This window comes from Antechinus flavipes, chromosome 4, assembly GCF_016432865.1.
Source record: "Antechinus flavipes isolate AdamAnt ecotype Samford, QLD, Australia chromosome 4, AdamAnt_v2, whole genome shotgun sequence".
Taxonomy (NCBI): domain Eukaryota; kingdom Metazoa; phylum Chordata; class Mammalia; order Dasyuromorphia; family Dasyuridae; genus Antechinus; species Antechinus flavipes.
In genome coordinates, this window is record NC_067401.1 from 217,477,515 (window position 1) to 217,495,993 (window position 18,479).

At 33.6% G+C, this 18,479-nt stretch overlaps 1 protein-coding gene across 1 annotated transcript in view; it reads right to left on the reverse strand.

Moving 5' to 3' along the window:
• The window catches only part of PKHD1 (PKHD1 ciliary IPT domain containing fibrocystin/polyductin), a 621,489-nt gene that overhangs the window by 261,177 nt on the left and 341,833 nt on the right, over nt 1–18,479 (reverse strand). The window contains 2 exon segments of the mRNA XM_051996694.1: nt 345–540; nt 1,905–2,082. Coding sequence (XP_051852654.1) covers nt 345–540; nt 1,905–2,082 — 374 coding nt within the window.

An 18,479-nucleotide genomic window follows, 5' to 3' on the forward strand; every position in this document is an offset into this window, starting at 1 on the left:
AAATCTATGCAACAAATTACTGGTGCATCCTTTAAGTTTTAGGAAAAAACACTATTTTTCAATTGCACCAGTTCTGTATATATCTATACAGATATTATACTCAGTAATGTCAGAGTTCTCTAAAGAAATGGTATCAATCTCAAAAAGAAACCCAGCCATTAAACCATATATTGACACCTCTACTCTAAAGTTCATTTTCTCACCACTATTTATTATTTTTACAAATATTTTTTTGAATTAATAAAAAACAATATGCATATCCATATACAAAGAAAATCAAATTATACTCAACTAATTGAAAGCAGTAGTATACATCCACAGAACATTCTTGATCATGCACTTACCCAGATAAGTAAGCTCCCCCAACTGACTGTTGAAGAACCAATCACAGGCCTTGTCATGAGTGACAGATGGAAGAGATAAAAGGGACTGGCCAATTCTAGTCCCACACATCAACAGGATGTCAGCATGTGGCTTCAAGTCTTTGTGCACCACCAGCAGGTAATTTCCAGAAGTAAAATTATCAAATGTTGCTGAATACTGTGGAAAACAGATAGGTCACTAACAGCATATCCTAACAGCACACTAGTTTTCAGTTATTTGGAAATAATGTTCCATCAAAATGAAGAGTGATACAGTAAAAAGAATGTGGGCTTTGGAATTAGAGAATCAAGCTTCAAAATCCCCACTCTTAAAAGTCACCAATGTGAGTGGGGAAAGTCACTGACTCCTTCTCAGTGTCAGTTTTTTCTATGGAAAATGATTGGATGCTGCCAAGAAAGGTAAGTCATCATCATATCATATCAGCAGCATTCTTAAAATTGTGCATCCACAACTAGAGATTATAGATCTAAAAGTGAAAGGGGTATCAGGAGTTCAAAGCCCTTAAATTACATTTGAGTTGATTGAAACTGAAACAGGCAGAGATTTGCTAAGGTCATTGAATCAGTTAGTAACTGACCTAGAGACTAAGATCCAGGTTGCAGATTGATAAGTCAAAGCTTCCCCTGTGTATTACTTACTCTTAAAAGACTCAGGCAATCACAGTAACAAGTCTCAGAAATTATACTGAGTCTATGGAAACTCTTTTCCATATCTCTATATGGAAAAACTGGTGAAGGGAAATCAAACCCTCAGAAATTCAGGAAAAGATGGAGAAAAATGTGGCTAGCATCATTTTTGTTCTCCAAAAGAAAATATACACAGTGAAAGAAGAATTAATAGAAGAACCAAAGGATAAAGAAAGATCCCTGTGATTACCTTCTTACAGTAACCCATCTTTTGTTGTTGTTGTTTTGTTGGTTTTTTTTGCCGAGGCAATTGGGGTTAAGTGACTTGCCCAAGGTCACACAGCTAGGAAGTGTTAAATATCTGAAGCCACATTTTAACACAGGTCCTCCTGACTTAAAGGCTGGTTCTCTATCCACTGAATTAATAAAACCTAGCTAAAAAAACCTAGCTGCACCCCCCCCACCTTAAAAAAAAAAAAAATCCCCACTTAGTACTAGAACTCCCAGAACATTTATTTGCATTTTAATGGATTGCCACAAGATGGCAATGTGTCAGTGCAGAAATACATCACTATGGAATTTATCTGGCTGCAAGTATTTTCCAATGGGAATAATTTGGTTTACTAATCTAGCAAATCATAATGCAGTTTTTTCAAACAAGTTTTATGGTGGAACTGCTTCCTGGAATATTAGAATTGCTAAATTTTTCAAGCACAAGAAATGTGATGAGATGAGATTTAATGCGATTCTAATTTTTTTTTTCCATCTAAAAGATTATTATACCTCAATGTAAAATGAGTTCTAAGAAAAGATTTGGAAGAACGATTAGAAGGAAGAGGAGATTCAGGTTTCTAAAGAGACTGCAGGGACTAACCAATAGTTGTCCAGGGTTACCTGAAGATTTGTGTTGATCCAAGGAGCCTCAAATCTCAGCAAGTAGGTGTCTTGATCCAAAAGTAGAGCCATCCAACCATATAGGTTTGATAGCGTGTCCTTTACAAAGTTGACAGTGGTCGTCTGATTTCTACTGTCAGTCAATGTTAAATCATAAGCAACATCTGGTGCTTCAGCACTGGAGAAACAATCAGGGAAGGGAAGAAGTATTTATTAAGCACTTGCTATATTCTAGGTATTGTACAAATATTACTTTATGAGTCTTCACAACTATGAAAGATAAGCACTACGATACCCTCTTTTTACCCCTGAAAAAAATGAGACAATCAGTGATTAAGTGATTTGTCCCTGATCACACATCTAGTAAATGTGTGAAACTAGATATGAATTAAGGTTTTTCTGATTCCAGACCCAACATTCTATCTACTATACTACCTAGTGTACCACAAAACAGGTTTCAGATCTATTAACCAATTCTGAATCAAGAATACTCGATTTCTCTGTTCATTTCTGACTCCCTCTTTTTCTTTAGAAATATTTCTATAGGACCACACATTAAAGAAAGCAAAAAACTAATGAATAGAGAGCAGATCTTGATTCTGGAGAGTTTTGAGTTCAGTTTTTACCTCTAATACTGTGTTACTGTGTGACAAATGATCAAACCTCTCCCAACCTCAGTTTTTTCATGTATAAAATGGGTTTTATAATAGAGTCTTGTAGAGTCAAGGGCCAAAGTATAAGAGTCAAATTTGTTTATATATGTAAAATACTTCTAAATGTTAAGGCTCTTTATAGATACAACCTATGATCCATTATAAAAGCTTAAGGAAAGGAAGACAGTCTTTGATACACAGGAAAAGTATAACCGGGCAAGTCACTTATCTCTCAGTGCTTGAGGTAACTATCTAAAATGATAAATTTCAGAGAAAGTGAAAACACATAAGCAAAGAGAATTTCTAATCTGGTAATCCCATACACCAATGAAATCATAGATCAAATACCTATTCTTTCCTCAACTAGATTCTTGATGTAACTGCCATTTTTATTTCTGTAAAGGAAGCTAGGGTAGACCCTGTGAGCTCCAAAAATCTCTGAGGAAAGGGTCTTTTGAAGTAGTCCTGCATCTAGCATTCCTGCATCTAACACAACTGTGATATGCTGCACTACCCTCAGAGCTCTCTGACCACTAATAAATGTCATTTTAATAATGTTACATGGGCTAGGATTTTTGCTATTAATTAAACAAATACCCAACGCCACAATCCTTAAGCAGGATCATCTTCTTAGCTCCAAATAATACATTAATACTGGTAATAACATCTACCTATTGACTAGTGACTGAAACCCAGGTTCTAGCAACCCTTCACTCTGAAGCATGACTGAGATTCTGTAGAATTTATTTCTGCTGTAACAGAAGGGATAAGTTATGATGACGATGTCATCCAATAAAGAAGGAGCCACATCCCCAAATTTCATGATTAGTCTAGGAATGACTAAAAATTCTTAAAATTAAGTATTATGATAACAAGGGTTATAATTTCCAAGTTATATACAATTTGTAAGATAGAAAGGGTATCAGGTTCCATCAGAGAACTTGGATTTGAATCCTGAGTCAGTGAATTCACTCTCTATATGATCTTATATAAATCAATTACTATAGGAAGGAAAACAAGGAAACTACATCAGACACTCTACTACGTACTCAGCAAATATTATCTCATTTGATTCTTACAGGAATCCTGACAGGTAGGTGCTATTGTTATCCTCATTCTAAAGCTGAGAAAACTTAGATATAGAAGTTTAGTGGCTTGCCCAAAGTCAAACGATTAATAAATGTCTGAGTCTGGATTTAAATTCAGTTCTTCCTGACTCAAGGTCCAGCACTCTGTTCACTCTATACCACCTAGTTAAATGTAAGAAACTCTCTGAGTTTCAGTTTTCTGGTCTATAAAAGGGAAAATTACACCAAATGTACTCTAAGTTCTCCTCTAGATCTAAATTCTATGAGCAAACTTTAGTGTTTCCACTGCCACTTGAAGGGGGTAAATAAATGATGATGATGATGAAGAAGAAGAAGAAGAAGAAGAAGAAGAAGAAGAAGAAGAAGAAGAAGGAAGAAGAAGGAAGAAGAAGAAGAAGAAGAAGAAGAAGAAGAAGAAAGAAGAAGAAGAAGAAGGAAGAAGAAGAAGAAGAAGAAGAAGGAAGAAGAAGAAGAAGAAGAAGAAGAAGAGAAGAAGAAGAAGAGGAAGGAAGAAGAAGAAGAAGAAGAAGAAGAAGAAGAAGAAGAAGAAGAAGAAGAAGAAGCAGCTGATGATGATGATGATGCTAATGATAATGAGATTCAGAAACAGGTCATGGCTACCATAGGTTAGAGTGGAATTATCTTTAAGAAGCCTGGATTAAGTAATGAATGTAGAACATGCAAGGATATGACAGACAACACATAACACATCAATACAGGCAGCAAAAAGTTAGCACCTATGTGCAAGGAACTAGTAACTAGAATTATAGATCAAAAGCTCTCATGAATTGACAGGTGACAAATGCCCATTCTGCAAATATTGCACTGAAAATGTTCTGGAGGACCCATCAAATAAACTATAGTGGAACTAGACCATTATCTCACAACAAAGCATTGACCACAAATGCCCAGACATAATGTTTCTTTAACAAAAATTTTAAATATTTTCATAATGTCACTATACCAAATACACATAAATTTCCAAACAACATGGAATTTAAAGCATTCAAAATATAGAGATCTAGCAGCAGAGATCAGAATCATGTGGACACAGAATAAGATGGCTCACTTCATTCTTCTCCTATCTACTACCATAGTTGTTCCTAGAATCTTTTCAATGTGCCTACCCAGAAGGAGTTTGCATCCAGACACTTTTACTTAATTGCCAAAAAAAAGATTATTTCAACCACCTGAACAACATTCCATAGAATGTTACATAGAAAGGAATGACAAAATTGCGACTTTTGACTTTGAACATACCTTCATAAAAAGAGGAGAATTACATAATAAATATAATAAAAATAAATATCATATGGAGAACTAGGAGAGGGAAAAAAACTATGTAGAAACAAGAACATATTAATCTTATCATTTTGACTATTACCAAAATTATCACAAAAATATTTTCATTAAGTCTACCAAAGATAAGACTGAATTCCAATAATCCCCCTCAAAATTTATTCACTTGTACAATAATTCTCCCAATATTAAGCATAAATATAAAGTAGGATAGACATGGCTCAAGATCATTTCTACCTAATAATAAAGAGAAATGTATTGTTTGTATAGCATTTTAAAGTACTTTACCAATATTATCTCATTTGATGCCCATAACAATTCTGGGGAATAATTGCTATTGCTATCTTCACTTTATATATTAGAAAACTTGGGTAGACAGAGGTGAATTGACTTGCCTAGCATCATATAGCTAAGAAATGTCAAAGTCTGGATTTCAATTTAGATCTTTCTGATTCCAGATCTAGTGCTCAATCTACTGTACTTTCTTAGCTACTTGAACTCCATCAAACATGATAAGATTTTTTTAAAAAGAACTTATAATTTTACAAAGCTTTAAAGTTTTTTCTATGCATTATTCTATTTGATCTTCATTAAAACCACTGAGGTAGATAATAATATCATTTGAATACACTTATTCTATATGATAAAATTATACATATTTAATATATATTTGCATGTATATCATATTATATCTTATCCAATTATTATACAGAAACTAGTCACAGAATAGAATTGAAGCTGTTTTAAAAATAGCTTAATTTTTAAAAATTATATATCTCTGTAAAGTATCCAGTAATTCATAGTCTTTACCTCTGGAATTCCTGATCTAGAATCTATGGTATAAAAAATGATCCACTTTATTTGACTGGCTTCCTGACTCTGGCCATCTTTTTTTTTTTTTTTTTGGCATCTGATCTGTAATATCCAGGTACTTTTTCTACTCCACTCTCCCTATTATACTCCTTCATTTTCTAAATCCAGAACAACAATCCAAGCAACACAGCCATTAGAATTAGGATGTGTCATTCTGTACTTACCATTGTGGTATCTTTTCAAATCAAAACCCTTTCCGTGCTTACCACTCTTCAACCCGATGTTGCTTCCTTACATGTTCCCTGAACATACAAGACAGTCTTGATTTTTTATTTGTATAGTTATCACATTGTAAAGTGCTTAGTGCATGGAAAACACTTAATAAATATTTTTTATTCATTCAAAAAAGTGATTTTCCAGAGCCTTGTTACTACAATGTATACATGTATAGGCCCAAAAAGTCATTAGATGAACTTAAAGAATATCAGGCAATAGCTTAAGAAAAAATTAAATGTGTTACTCTTTAGTCCTAAATAATAATAATAATAAATAATATAAAAGAAAAATCCTTAGAATTCAGCTAAAATATCCCTAATACAAGTTCAATCTATTCTCAACAAATAATAATCCAACTTTTTCTTTTTTGCAAGGTTACTGAAGTTAAGTAACTTGTCCAGGGTTACATAGCTAGTAAGTGTCAAGTGTCTAAGTCTGTATTTGAACTTAGATCCTCTAGATTCCAGAGCCAGCACTCTATTTACTGCAACATCTAACTGCCTCAATAATATAATTTCAAAATTAAGGAAGCTACTGGGTTTAGTGGATAGAGTACTGAACTGGGATTCAAAAAGACCTGAGTTCAAAACTCTCTCTCCCAACACTTACTAGATTATGTAGTAGACAGAATTCCAGACCTGAAGTCAGAAACACCTGAGTTCAAATTTAGCCTCAAATACTAGTTCTATGACTTTGGGCAAGTCATTTGTATTCTATCTCAGTTTCCTTATCTGTAAACTGTTAATAATAATAGCCTTTACCTCCCAGAGTTGTTGGTGAGAGTCAAATAAGATAATATGAAAAAAGCACTTAGTATAGTGCCTGGTACATATACACATACACACACACAAACTCATATATATAATGCTATATAAAGTACTATTGTCATTATTATGATTATGATTTCTATTATCTTGGGACTCTAGGCAACCCACGCTACCTCTCAGTGTTTCAGTTTGCTCATTTGTAAAGTGTTTGTATAGGAAAAGATAGAATATCTTTTAGAGACTCCATGGTCTCTAAAGTATCTTCAAGCTCTAAATCTATAGTCCAATAAATTAGTATCCTATGACCTCCAGTGATAAAGAACTCATTACTTGATCAAGATGCCTATTCTTTTTTTTTTTTTATGGCTCTAATTGAAAAGGTTTTCTCTTATATTGAACTTCTACCATAATTTCCATACATTGGTGTCAGTTTTAACTTCTGGAACCAAATAAAGTGATTCTATTCTCTAATATGCCAGCCCTCCAACTATCTGAAAATTGCTATTAAATCTTCAGTAAAATAAAACATTCTTCATTGTAGCACCCAGTGACTATAAGATTTATGCATTTAGTCTTCTATCTGCAATTCTGGGTATATTGCAGCTTCTGTATGTTCTTGCTAAAATGGAAAGTCTGAAACCGAATGTAATATTCCAGACAAGATCTGACCAGAATGTTCTTTTTACATATACATCTTTTAATTAAACTTGAGATTTCATTAGCTCTTGAGATTGCCAGATCATACTACTGACTCATATTAAGCTTATAAACCAATAAAGATCCCAAGTCCTTTATACACACACACACACACACACACATACACACACACACACACACACAACTGTTTAGTCAAGCATCTTTCATCTTGTTCTTGTATAGCTGAGTTTTTTTTTTTTAAGTTTTAACAATTGTGAGACTTTATTTTGTTACCTTTAAATTTTATTTACATTTAAGTCACTATTTTGGTTTGCTGAGACCTTTATAGTTCCAATTTTAACTCTCTTTTCCATTGTCTTTATCTTTTTAAATAGAAATTTTAAAAAATACAATGACCATAGTAATCTGGTGTTTGATAAACTCAAAGACGGCTTCTGGGATAAGAATTTTCCATTTGATAAAAATAAGGTCAAAATGAGTTCATGATTTATACTTAAAGGGTGATACTAAAAGCAAATTAGCTGGACAAGGAATAGTATACCTCTCTGGAGAAGTGAGAAATTCATGGCCAAGGAAGAACTAGGGAATATTATGAAATGCAAAATGGATAATTCTGATTACATTAAATTAAAAAAGATTTTGCACAAACAAAATCAATGCATCCAAGATTTAAAGGGATGCAGAAAACTGCTTAAAAATACAGCCAGTGTTTCTGATAAAGGCCTCATTTCTAAAATACATAGAAAATTGACTCAAATTTATAACACAAGTCATTGCCCAATTGATAAATAATCAAAGTATATGAACAATCAATTTACAGACAATAAATTAAAACCATTTGTACTCATATAAAAAATGCTTTAAATCACTACTGATTAGAGAAATGCAAATTAAGACAATTCTGAGGTACCACTTTACACCTTTCAGATGAACTAAGATAACAGGAAAAGACAATGAAAATTTGTTGGTGGATGGGAAATGATTCAACCATTTTGCAGAATATTTTGGAATTATACCCAAAAGGCTATCAAACTGTGCATACCCTTTGATCCAAAAGTGTCTCTATTAGATCTGTATTCCAAAGAGATCATAAAAAAAGAAAAGGACCCACATGTGCAAAAAATGTTTGTAGCAGTCCTTTTAGTAGTGGCAAAGAATTGGAAATTGAGTAGCTGCCCATCAGTTGGGGAACAGTAAAATAAGTTGTGGTATATGAATGAAATGGAATATCATAAGAAATGATATGCAGGCTGATTTTAGAAAAGCCTGGAAAGACTTACATGAACTGACACTAAGTAAAGTATGTAGAACCAAGAGAACATTGTACATCATAACAAGATTAGGTGATGATCTGCTGTGATAGACTTGACTCTTCTCAATAATGACAGGATTCAAGGACATTTCAATAGACTTGTGATGGTAAGTGCCATCAGCATCCAGAGAGACAACTATAAAGACTAAATGTGGATCAACACATAGTATTTTCACCTTCTGGTGTTATATTTGTTTGCTTGCTTGCTTGGTCCTTTTTTCTTTTTTGTGCTTTTTATCCTTTTTGATATGATTTTTCTTGCACAGCTTGAATAATATGGAAGAATTGCACATGTTTAACTTCTATTTGCTTGCTGTTTAAGAGAAAGAAGAGAGGAGAGAGGGAGAAAAATTTGGAACATAGAGTTTTTCATGTATTTTTGTCCGTATTTGGAAAAAAATGGAAATTTTGGAAAAAATAAAAATACTATTTAAAAAAGAAGAAGATGCTTCTGTTCAAGTAAAAAACTTTCAAAGATTTGCCTAGAAGAAGAAACTGGGTTTAGCAAGAAGTTAAGTATATAAGTAGTGTCATTGAAAATTATTCAGGACAATGAGAATTGTCAGCCCCATGAGAATTAGTGGCTAAATTTTCATTAAAAATACCTGTACCTCAAAAACAGGCAATGTCACAAATCAGACCTTGATTTCTTGATTTGTTGATTTATTAATTTAAGAAAGTGTTGTTAGAATGTGTTAAAATTATCTCTTTTTTTGAGGTCTGGTTATTAAGCATTTGTGGCATACTCTTACCAGATCTACTTTAAACACATCCTGCATCAGCAAAAGAAAATTCCTAATTCTTGTCTAATTTAAGTTCTAGAAATGTAACCTGGTTTCCAGTAAAGTCCTATCCCTCATTACAGTGTGTGCAAGTAACCCTGTATCCTTGTAGGTGATTTCAGGGAATCTCAGTCTCTGAAACATCTTACCAAACATCAAAGTCTTTAATATGAAACCTGGGTAGCAAGCAGACCATGCCTGTTGTCCAAGAGCTCACCTAGCTCAATTCTGAGAGGCCCATCACTAGATTAACCAAAATACAAGTATCATGACATCATGGAGAAAACACAGGATTTGAAAACCTGGTTTCTAATCTTGACTCTGAGTCTTCCTACCTGTGTGATCTTAGAGTGGTCATCCTAATTTTTGGACCTAAGTTCCTCATCTATAAAATTACACTTTCCAATTCTAAATCTATAATCCCATGATGAGTAATGTTAGGAATCCAGCAATTTATTATAAAGATAATGTCAGATTTGGCTTTCATCTGCTTCAGTATTATCCATATGTATGAAATTGAAGATATAATGAATTACAGAAATAATTAAGCATAGATATTTTAACCTGGATCTCTGGTCAAGCTCCCTACTTTGCAAAGTATCTTTCACTCACAAACACTCAAAGTTTTTTTTTCACAGTGGGTTATTTTGCTCCTGGTAATTTCATATTTGATATGAATCTCTTGCAAGGTTTAAAGTGTTCTTATGTTCTGACCCCTAATGGGATGAAAGGGATGAAAAAAAGATAGGGACACTTGAGAATAAAAGAAATAATCTTCAGATTTCATATCTAACTTTAACTGAATGTTTTGAGAAATTTTATGGGTTTTTTTGCAGGGAAGGGTGGCATTAAGGAAGGGAAAAATATTTGATTCATATTCTCTTGGTTTTTTTTCTCTTTTGTTAATTTTGAATTTTGAACAATACAGAATCTTAGATTTTAATATAATTAAATAATAACATGCATTTATATATCACTGATTTACTAATTATTTTCCTCCTAAGAACTCTAATACAGGCAGAGCAGATATTATTTTTAATATTTTACAGATGAGAAAAATGAAATCCAGAGAAAAAAGGGAATTTACACAGGATTGTATGTATAGCAAATGTAAGATCCAAGCCCAACTTTCTCTTGATTTCAAAACCTACACCATATTCTTGTGACACCTTCTATTTCTATCCTCTATGTTATATAAAATAAGCTATTCCTACTAGAATTGCTTGCTTCCTTCCTTATTAAAAGGTCCAGAAAACAATCACAAGTTATTTGATTAGAGGGGACTAAATAATTCACTTCATGGTAATAGCAATAGTATAGAAAGACTCAACTTGAGGTGAGGAGACACGGAGCTTACTACATTACTAAATTAGTGTAGATATAATTAGGAAATAGCTAACAACATAAAATACAATAGAACATATATAATGTTAACATGTGGTTCTCTAAATCAAGGGGCAACATTAGAGATCCTTAAAGACAGTTTAGTGGCCTTGGTCAATTTTTATTCTTGTTGCTGTTTTTGTTTTGGGGGGTCTAGATTTAGAAAGTGATAAATAAAATGATAATAATACAGGTTAAATTTTAAAGTAGTTCATGTGCACATTTTTTCAGAAGGTTGATTATTAAATGTTTACTGACACACTTCTATCTCTTCTTGAACAAACACAAAATATCATTAATACTACTTAAACTTTATAGTACAGACTTTCTGATACACTTGCTCTTCCTCATCCTCAATCCTCCTTCTCCCGTTATTATATTTTTATAATAATCTAGAAGGAAGTTTCTTAAACTGTGAGTCACATACAATTGCATGTGGGGATCACAAAAAATTTAGCAACAATAAAATATTTCTGAATTCAGTGACCAACAATTCATTCAAAATCAAGCGCGTAATGAATCCAAGATGTTTCTAACAGCTCTTGCCTGCATTATATCACCCAATTTCACTCCAGCTTTGGTTCTGAATATACAATAAACACATTTTGCACTGCACATGCACAAACACTACCAGAAGTACCTGAACTCATATGAGATAGGGTCTATACATTTCTCAGGCAAAAAAGGGTCACAAGTATTAAAAAGTTTAAGAAGTCATGGTTTAGAATATTCTCCTTCCTCATTACTGAATCCTTGGGATCCTTGGCTTGCTTCATAACTTAACTCAAGTACCACCTATTATTATTGATATAACATGTCAAGTTTTGCAAAAATAATTTACAAATATTATTTTTTTATCCTCACAACAATTCTGAGTGAAAGGTGCTATTATTTTCCTCATTTTACAAATGAGAAAACTGAGGCTGATAGCAATTAAAATGATTTCCCCAGTGTCCAAGGCCTTATTTGAACTTGAGTCTTTTTGAATTCAAGTCCAGTTTTCTACCTACTCCGCCACCTATTTGCCTTCATGACACCTTTCTTGATCCTCCTAACTATTCCCTCTCAACTATTATATTTGTAGCATAAATGCTCTGTTGTTGAGTCATTTTTCTGTCATGCCCAACACTTTGTGACTCCTCTGGGGGTTTTCTTGGCAAAGATTCTGGAATAGTTTGCCAGTTCCTTCAGGGTCACAGAGCTAATAAGTCATACAGGAAGATGAGTCTTCCTGACTTCAAGTCTAGTATGCTATCCACTGCTTCAACTAGCCACACATACTTTGTAGCTAACCCCCATTCTACTATCCCTGACTTGTAATGATAGATCAAGTTCCCACGGAGTGGTTGCTCCATCTCCCTTCAGGGTTCAGGATTCTAGAACAGGTTTGGAGAGGTAATGTATCTCATAAGTTCTACCACTTTTTTGGCTATAAAACTTCATTCTTTTATGCTTATTTTCATCAACTAGATTTATCATGGCTGCCCATTCCCAAATACTTTTACCCACTTATATTTCTTTCACTTATTTCCCATAGTTGTTCAATATAAAATTTTTCTAGGAGAGAAAAGAAGGAAGAAGCCTAGTAAATTCAGTTCCTGATCCACTGCCCGATTTGGGACCCTTTAGTTTATAAATATGATCAAATTTATTTTAGTAGGAATAATTTTTTCCCTTGTGCTCCTAGTCCCTGCCCAGCTCCAAACCCCAGTTGCTCAAAAAATGAAATTTTATAGCCAGAAAAGTTTTAACATGTAGGCTAAATCTCTCATTTTAGAACTGAGGAAACTGGGGCCCACAGGGAATTAAGTGACTTACTTAAGGCCACATAGTATCAAGGCTCAAATCCAGCTCCTTATTTCTGATCCAATTCTCCTTTGATGGGAATAATATTGTTTCCTTTCTTGGAAGATGAGCTCCTTAAGGGCACAAAGTGAATTTTTTATCTTTGTATGTCTAGCATTTAACCAGGTATCTAGAATAATCAAAGTCCTTAATAAACACTTGTTGATTTGATTTGACTAATATGGAACTATTAACAAAGCTACTCTCCTGCAAAGTCTAGGCCAGCTACAGACTCTAGATGGTTGATTGTTGACCCTTATTCTCTAAGTTGACCAAAATGACATCATTATATTAGAGTTAAATTACAGTGTGTCCAGCTGTGACTGATCAGATGAAAATAAGCTCAGAAGTCTCGGCCATGGGTCAGGCACAAAGAGTCCACATGAACATTTGGGGTAGATTCTCTAACTGTAACTCATGATTCTCTTGAACTATTTCAATTCTGTTTTGCTCATAGAGCACAGCAACTTCTCTGATGAGGGGCACTCCATGCTGGAAAGTCTCCCATGTTGTACAATCAGTTCTAAAGTTCTTAAGAGAGACCTTGATTACATCCTTGCATTGCTTTTTTCTGACTACCAAATGAGTGCTTGCCCTGTGTAAGTCCTTCATAAAATAGTCTTTTAATGAGAACACATTTAGCATTTGAACATTGTGGCCAGTCAAATGGAGTGCACTTTTTGTAGTAGAGTTTGAATGTTTGGCAGTTTGATTCAAGAAAAGACTTCAATACCTGGTATCTTATCCTGCCATGAAAAGATTGATTAGATCATACAACAAATGGTGTCATCATTAACATTACATAATAACCTTTCTTCCAGAAGAATTTGAATGAGATGAGGTTTTTCAGGAAATCTATATTGGATCTTTTTTTTTTATAAATACAAGGATAATAATAAGGAGGGTATCAAAGACCTCTGCATAAACACTGGAAATAAGAAATATACAGTATATCCTGAAAAGCATTTTTTTAATTAAAAAACCCCTCCTACTCTATTCGGAGTATTTCAGTGATCATTAAGGGGAGTATAGGAGTTGGGGGTGAGATGGGGGTGGGAATGGAGTTTGAATCAGCTCACATTCTTCTAGGCTAAACTGTAGCAGAACAAGCAAGCAGTGGGCAATTTCTGTAAAGTGCCAAAGGAACATCAAAAGTGGAACTGCACCACGAAGAGAATTTCCCAACCATAATTAGTACAATTTTCGTTTGCCCTAAATAGCCACCAATTTCACCGTGCCCTAAATAGCCACCAATCTACCTCTCTTTACTGTTAATGAAGCAAAGGAGCACAAAAGTATTTCTAATTTGGAGGAGCCAAGGGAGTCTGCATGGGCCATTAGCAGCAGAAAGCTTCATTACTGGGAGAAGACGTCTCTCCCTGAACTTCTCCTGGCTTTATGTGCAAAAAATCAGGAGGCAACCAGTCCATTTGCAAAATTAACTCTTTGTTTTGCATTCACAGCAGCTTTTGTAGACTAAGGTGGTGGGGAGCAAGCTAACTATACTGCTTTATTTTCCTCTTTTCTTTTCATTTTTTTGGTGGGGTAAAGAAGCGGGGGGTGTGGGGGGGAGGGCCAGATAATACTATAACCAAGAAGATTTCAACTGGAGGACAATTTGCCTTAGAAATATGGAGGAATTACTAGCTAGTACCTTCTTGTTTCAGCACCAATTTGCCATACCAGTTGTGTAAACAGTTATGTAATTTAGTGCAAGTGTACTGTGCAGAACTGTTGCATGTCTACTGCCCACAAAGGATTTGCTAAACCAATCAACAATACCAACTAGAACAAATATTAACTCCCTGGTTCATGTTTACCATTAGCTTACTTATCCTGAGGGTCCATAACTCTGTGTATCAAGACAAACACTACATTTAGCTCTAAATGCTTTCAATTTGGTACAATTGTGGAATAAGCCCATTATAATTATGCATCTCCTAAACCAGAGCCTATCGTAATAGCTAACCGCCAAATGGTGCTGCAAGCATCTACTGGATATTAGTACTTATCATTGTTCCTGTTCTAATCTATTATCAAGCAAAGGGGGGAAAATAGAAATTTTGAACATTACGAACTATTTTTAGTGGCGTGACTATGTGTTGGCATGTATTTCCATTCCTTTGACTGCTTTACATTAACTCTTTCATGATAGGACCATAATCTCATCAGGTTTCCTGTCACAGAGATATTTTAGCTTGAGCAATAACATGTCTAGGAACCTATGTTTATCTATTTAATAAAAGTGAATTTCACTTCTGTACTGGACCAGAAGGCCCTGAACATAGGAAAATAACAACATCCAAGAAGCTTTTTTTTTCCCCAAAAGAACAAATTCCCATTTGTTTGAAAATGAAAAAAATTTAAATTAGCCAACATCATAGAACAAAGGTTCTTAACCTCTGTCTGTGGACAGATTTCATAGGATCCTCAAGTTGGTTGGGAAAATAATTGCACCTTTATTTAACATGTCCTTCAGTTATGATTGTAGACCCCAGTCTTATCAACAACATTGATGATGGCTCTGTCACCAGTAGAAATCACATATGTTTTCATGTTACATTACATTACAACTGTTGCAGATATCTAAAATATTTTTATGTCCATCATTACTTCTACATTTCTATAATTATTTGACCCTCCTCTAGTTCACATATGATTACCATCTTCTTTGCTTTAGAATCAGTGGTTCTCAAACTCTTTCTCAGTATCTTAACGGTATTAACAACTATTGAGAATATGTCCAAAGAGTTTTTGTTTATATGGGTTACATAATAAATATTTATCATAAATAGAGAAAAACTAATTTTGAATTTGTAAACCCTCTGAAAGGATTTCAGAGACCCTCCAAGATTCACTGCACCACACTTTGAGAACCACTGCTCTAGATTGTATTTAAATATAATTATTTTCTTTTATAGTCCTATGTATTTTATTTTATGCACTTAAAACATTGTTCTAAAAAGGAGTCCCTCAGTTTTAGGCTGCCAAAAGGATCAAACTACAAAAAAGATGAAGAAGCCTTTTCTTAGAATAAGTCATGAAAGAGAGAGAACAGGACTTATATTGTTGCAGTGTGGCTTTTCATATTCTTAGCTAGTCTGTGGTACTAATAGGGACAGTTAATGTTTCTGCTCATTCTAATAATCTCTCCTGAAGTTCTCAGTTATTGGAAGGCTGGCCATAAATCAAGTCACTTGAAACATCTAGGCAAAAATGGCATCAAACTTCACACCACTTATGAGACGCTAGGTTTTATACCCTTTAGACTGTGATGTGAGAGAAATCCTTCCCCATTTCTTTTTGCTCAATGAAAATAGAAAATAGAAAACAGATGTTCAGCATTTTCTCCCTATGATAATTGTCATTACTCAAAATATTTGCATTCTGTCCTATTGTTTGGATGAACTCAATTCATGGAAACTTTCCTTATTAATTCTATTTTTTAACTTTTTTGATTATTTCAGTTGTTTTCTTCTAGGTTAAAACTAATTTCCCTGGATTTCTTATATTGTCACTGTTCATGGTAATAGCTACAAAGTAAAGAATATTTCCCAGGGATTAAATGCTATTTATAAATAAATTATATTACATTCTTTTAAAAGTGAAAACATTACAAGCTAACTCATGATCAGCTTGTGGTCCATTATGATTCCTAGATTATTTTCTACTTGATTTTATTTCTACAACTCAAACTGAAACATGAAGATCATACCTCTTTGAACTTTCTTGTCTCACAGGGGTGTTGTAAGAATTGAAGAGATACCATTAGTGATGCTATGACTGCTTATCCCTAGGAAGGAGAGTTAGGCGATTATTAAAAGAAAAGCTAGGCCAAAATTTCCATTTGAACTCTTCTCTACTTTTGAATTCCTAGAAGCAGGGGGTGTCTCATACTTTGAACACTGACACATTAAGAGCTGCTACATAGGTAAAAACTGAACGCATGCACTACAGGAGAGGATATTAGGCAAGATCTAAGAATCAAGGTGATAAACAAGAGCATTAACCTCCTCCTTTCTGGCAGAATTAGGAAGGAAGCTTACCAAAGTTGGCATGAGCAAGCAAATCAAGGAAATTTTTCAGGATAAAAATGAGTTTGTTTTTGTGTTTAGTTTTGAACATCTGTCTGATATTTCATGATGTAAATTAAATTATATCATTTAAGTTTGTATCTCCTTGTATTCTCTAAAATGTATAATTCATAATATTTTGAGATAAAATAAGTAATATGGCTTAGTCAATAAAACACTAGACTTGAAATTAGGAAGGCTTAAATCATACATTCAATATTTAATAGCTACATGAGCCTGGGAAAGTCTCTAATGCCATCTCAAACTTAGTTTCCACATCTGTGAAAAAGAAACAATAAGTAGAATGTCCCTCATAGAGTTGTTATGAGGATCAAATGAAATAATATATGTAAAAACTTTGCAGATCAAAGCACCTCTGTCTATACTTGGTACCTCCACTTCCTCTTCTCTCATTCTCTTCTAAGCTTTCTGTAGTTTGGTTTCTAAGCTAATCATTTAACTGAAACTGTTTTTTCCAAAATTAAGTTTTAATGTCTTTATTTATTTAAAACTTAAATACAAAACAGAAAAACAAAAAAGCAAATTAGAAAAAGAAAAAACTGAAAGAGGAAAAAACATTGCCAAGGTCCCAGCAGAACATGAGAGGATTCAAAATATGAAATAATAAATTTCCATTTCAAGAAAGTATATAGAATAAATACAACAAATTTTATTCATAATTGCCCATTGCTTCTTTGCTTCCTTGTAGGTGTTTTTTGTTCTCTACTATGCACTTCTTACTTTATTTTTCCCTTTTTTAATTTATATATCTATATATCAATATATATATGTATGACATGGTATACATACATATGTACATATATATATATAGATTTATCTATGGTATATACATATATGCACAGATATATTTGTATTTGTTTTCCATTTTCAGATGTACAGAGGACAAATATCATCCTTCTTAAATCCAAGTCTTTCCATTTTTTCTAAATCCATCAACTCAGCATTTCCCACACCATAGCAATGTTCTAGCCTTATATTATCTAGTTTTAAATAGTCTAAAACAATATTGATTAATATGGCTAACATATAGTGTGGTTTCCCTATTTTTTCTTTTGATTGGATCTCTAACTTTGTCTAGGATCAATGGCATGACTGATTTTTCTAGTAAATTCTCCCCCTTATCATTATTACTATGGTTATGAGTATCTCTAATTTTCTATCCCTGCTGATTCCTCTATTTTATTTCTACCCACTATCTTGCTTCCTATTACTTTACTTACCCCATCTTCAAGGATCGTCTTACCCTCTCCCTTGATGTCATTAACACACACACCTTATCCCATTTGCATTAAACTACACACCTTTCTGTATCCTCTTTATTTTATACCCTTTTCACTTATTTCTCAATAAATTTAGAAGACTTTTACATATATATATGTATGTATGTATTGGTCTCAATGTAAGAAGGCTTCCAGAACTACTAGTTCTCCTCCCCATTTAATTCCTCCCTTTCAGTTCTTGTTCTCACACTACATTCATATAACCCAATTACTCTTTTAACCTTTTCATACAGTTTGCTTTTTAGGATCACATCATCCTCATCTCTATCCCAATAATTCTTTTGAACCACCTTCTTACTAATGATAATCTTAGACATATGGTTTAC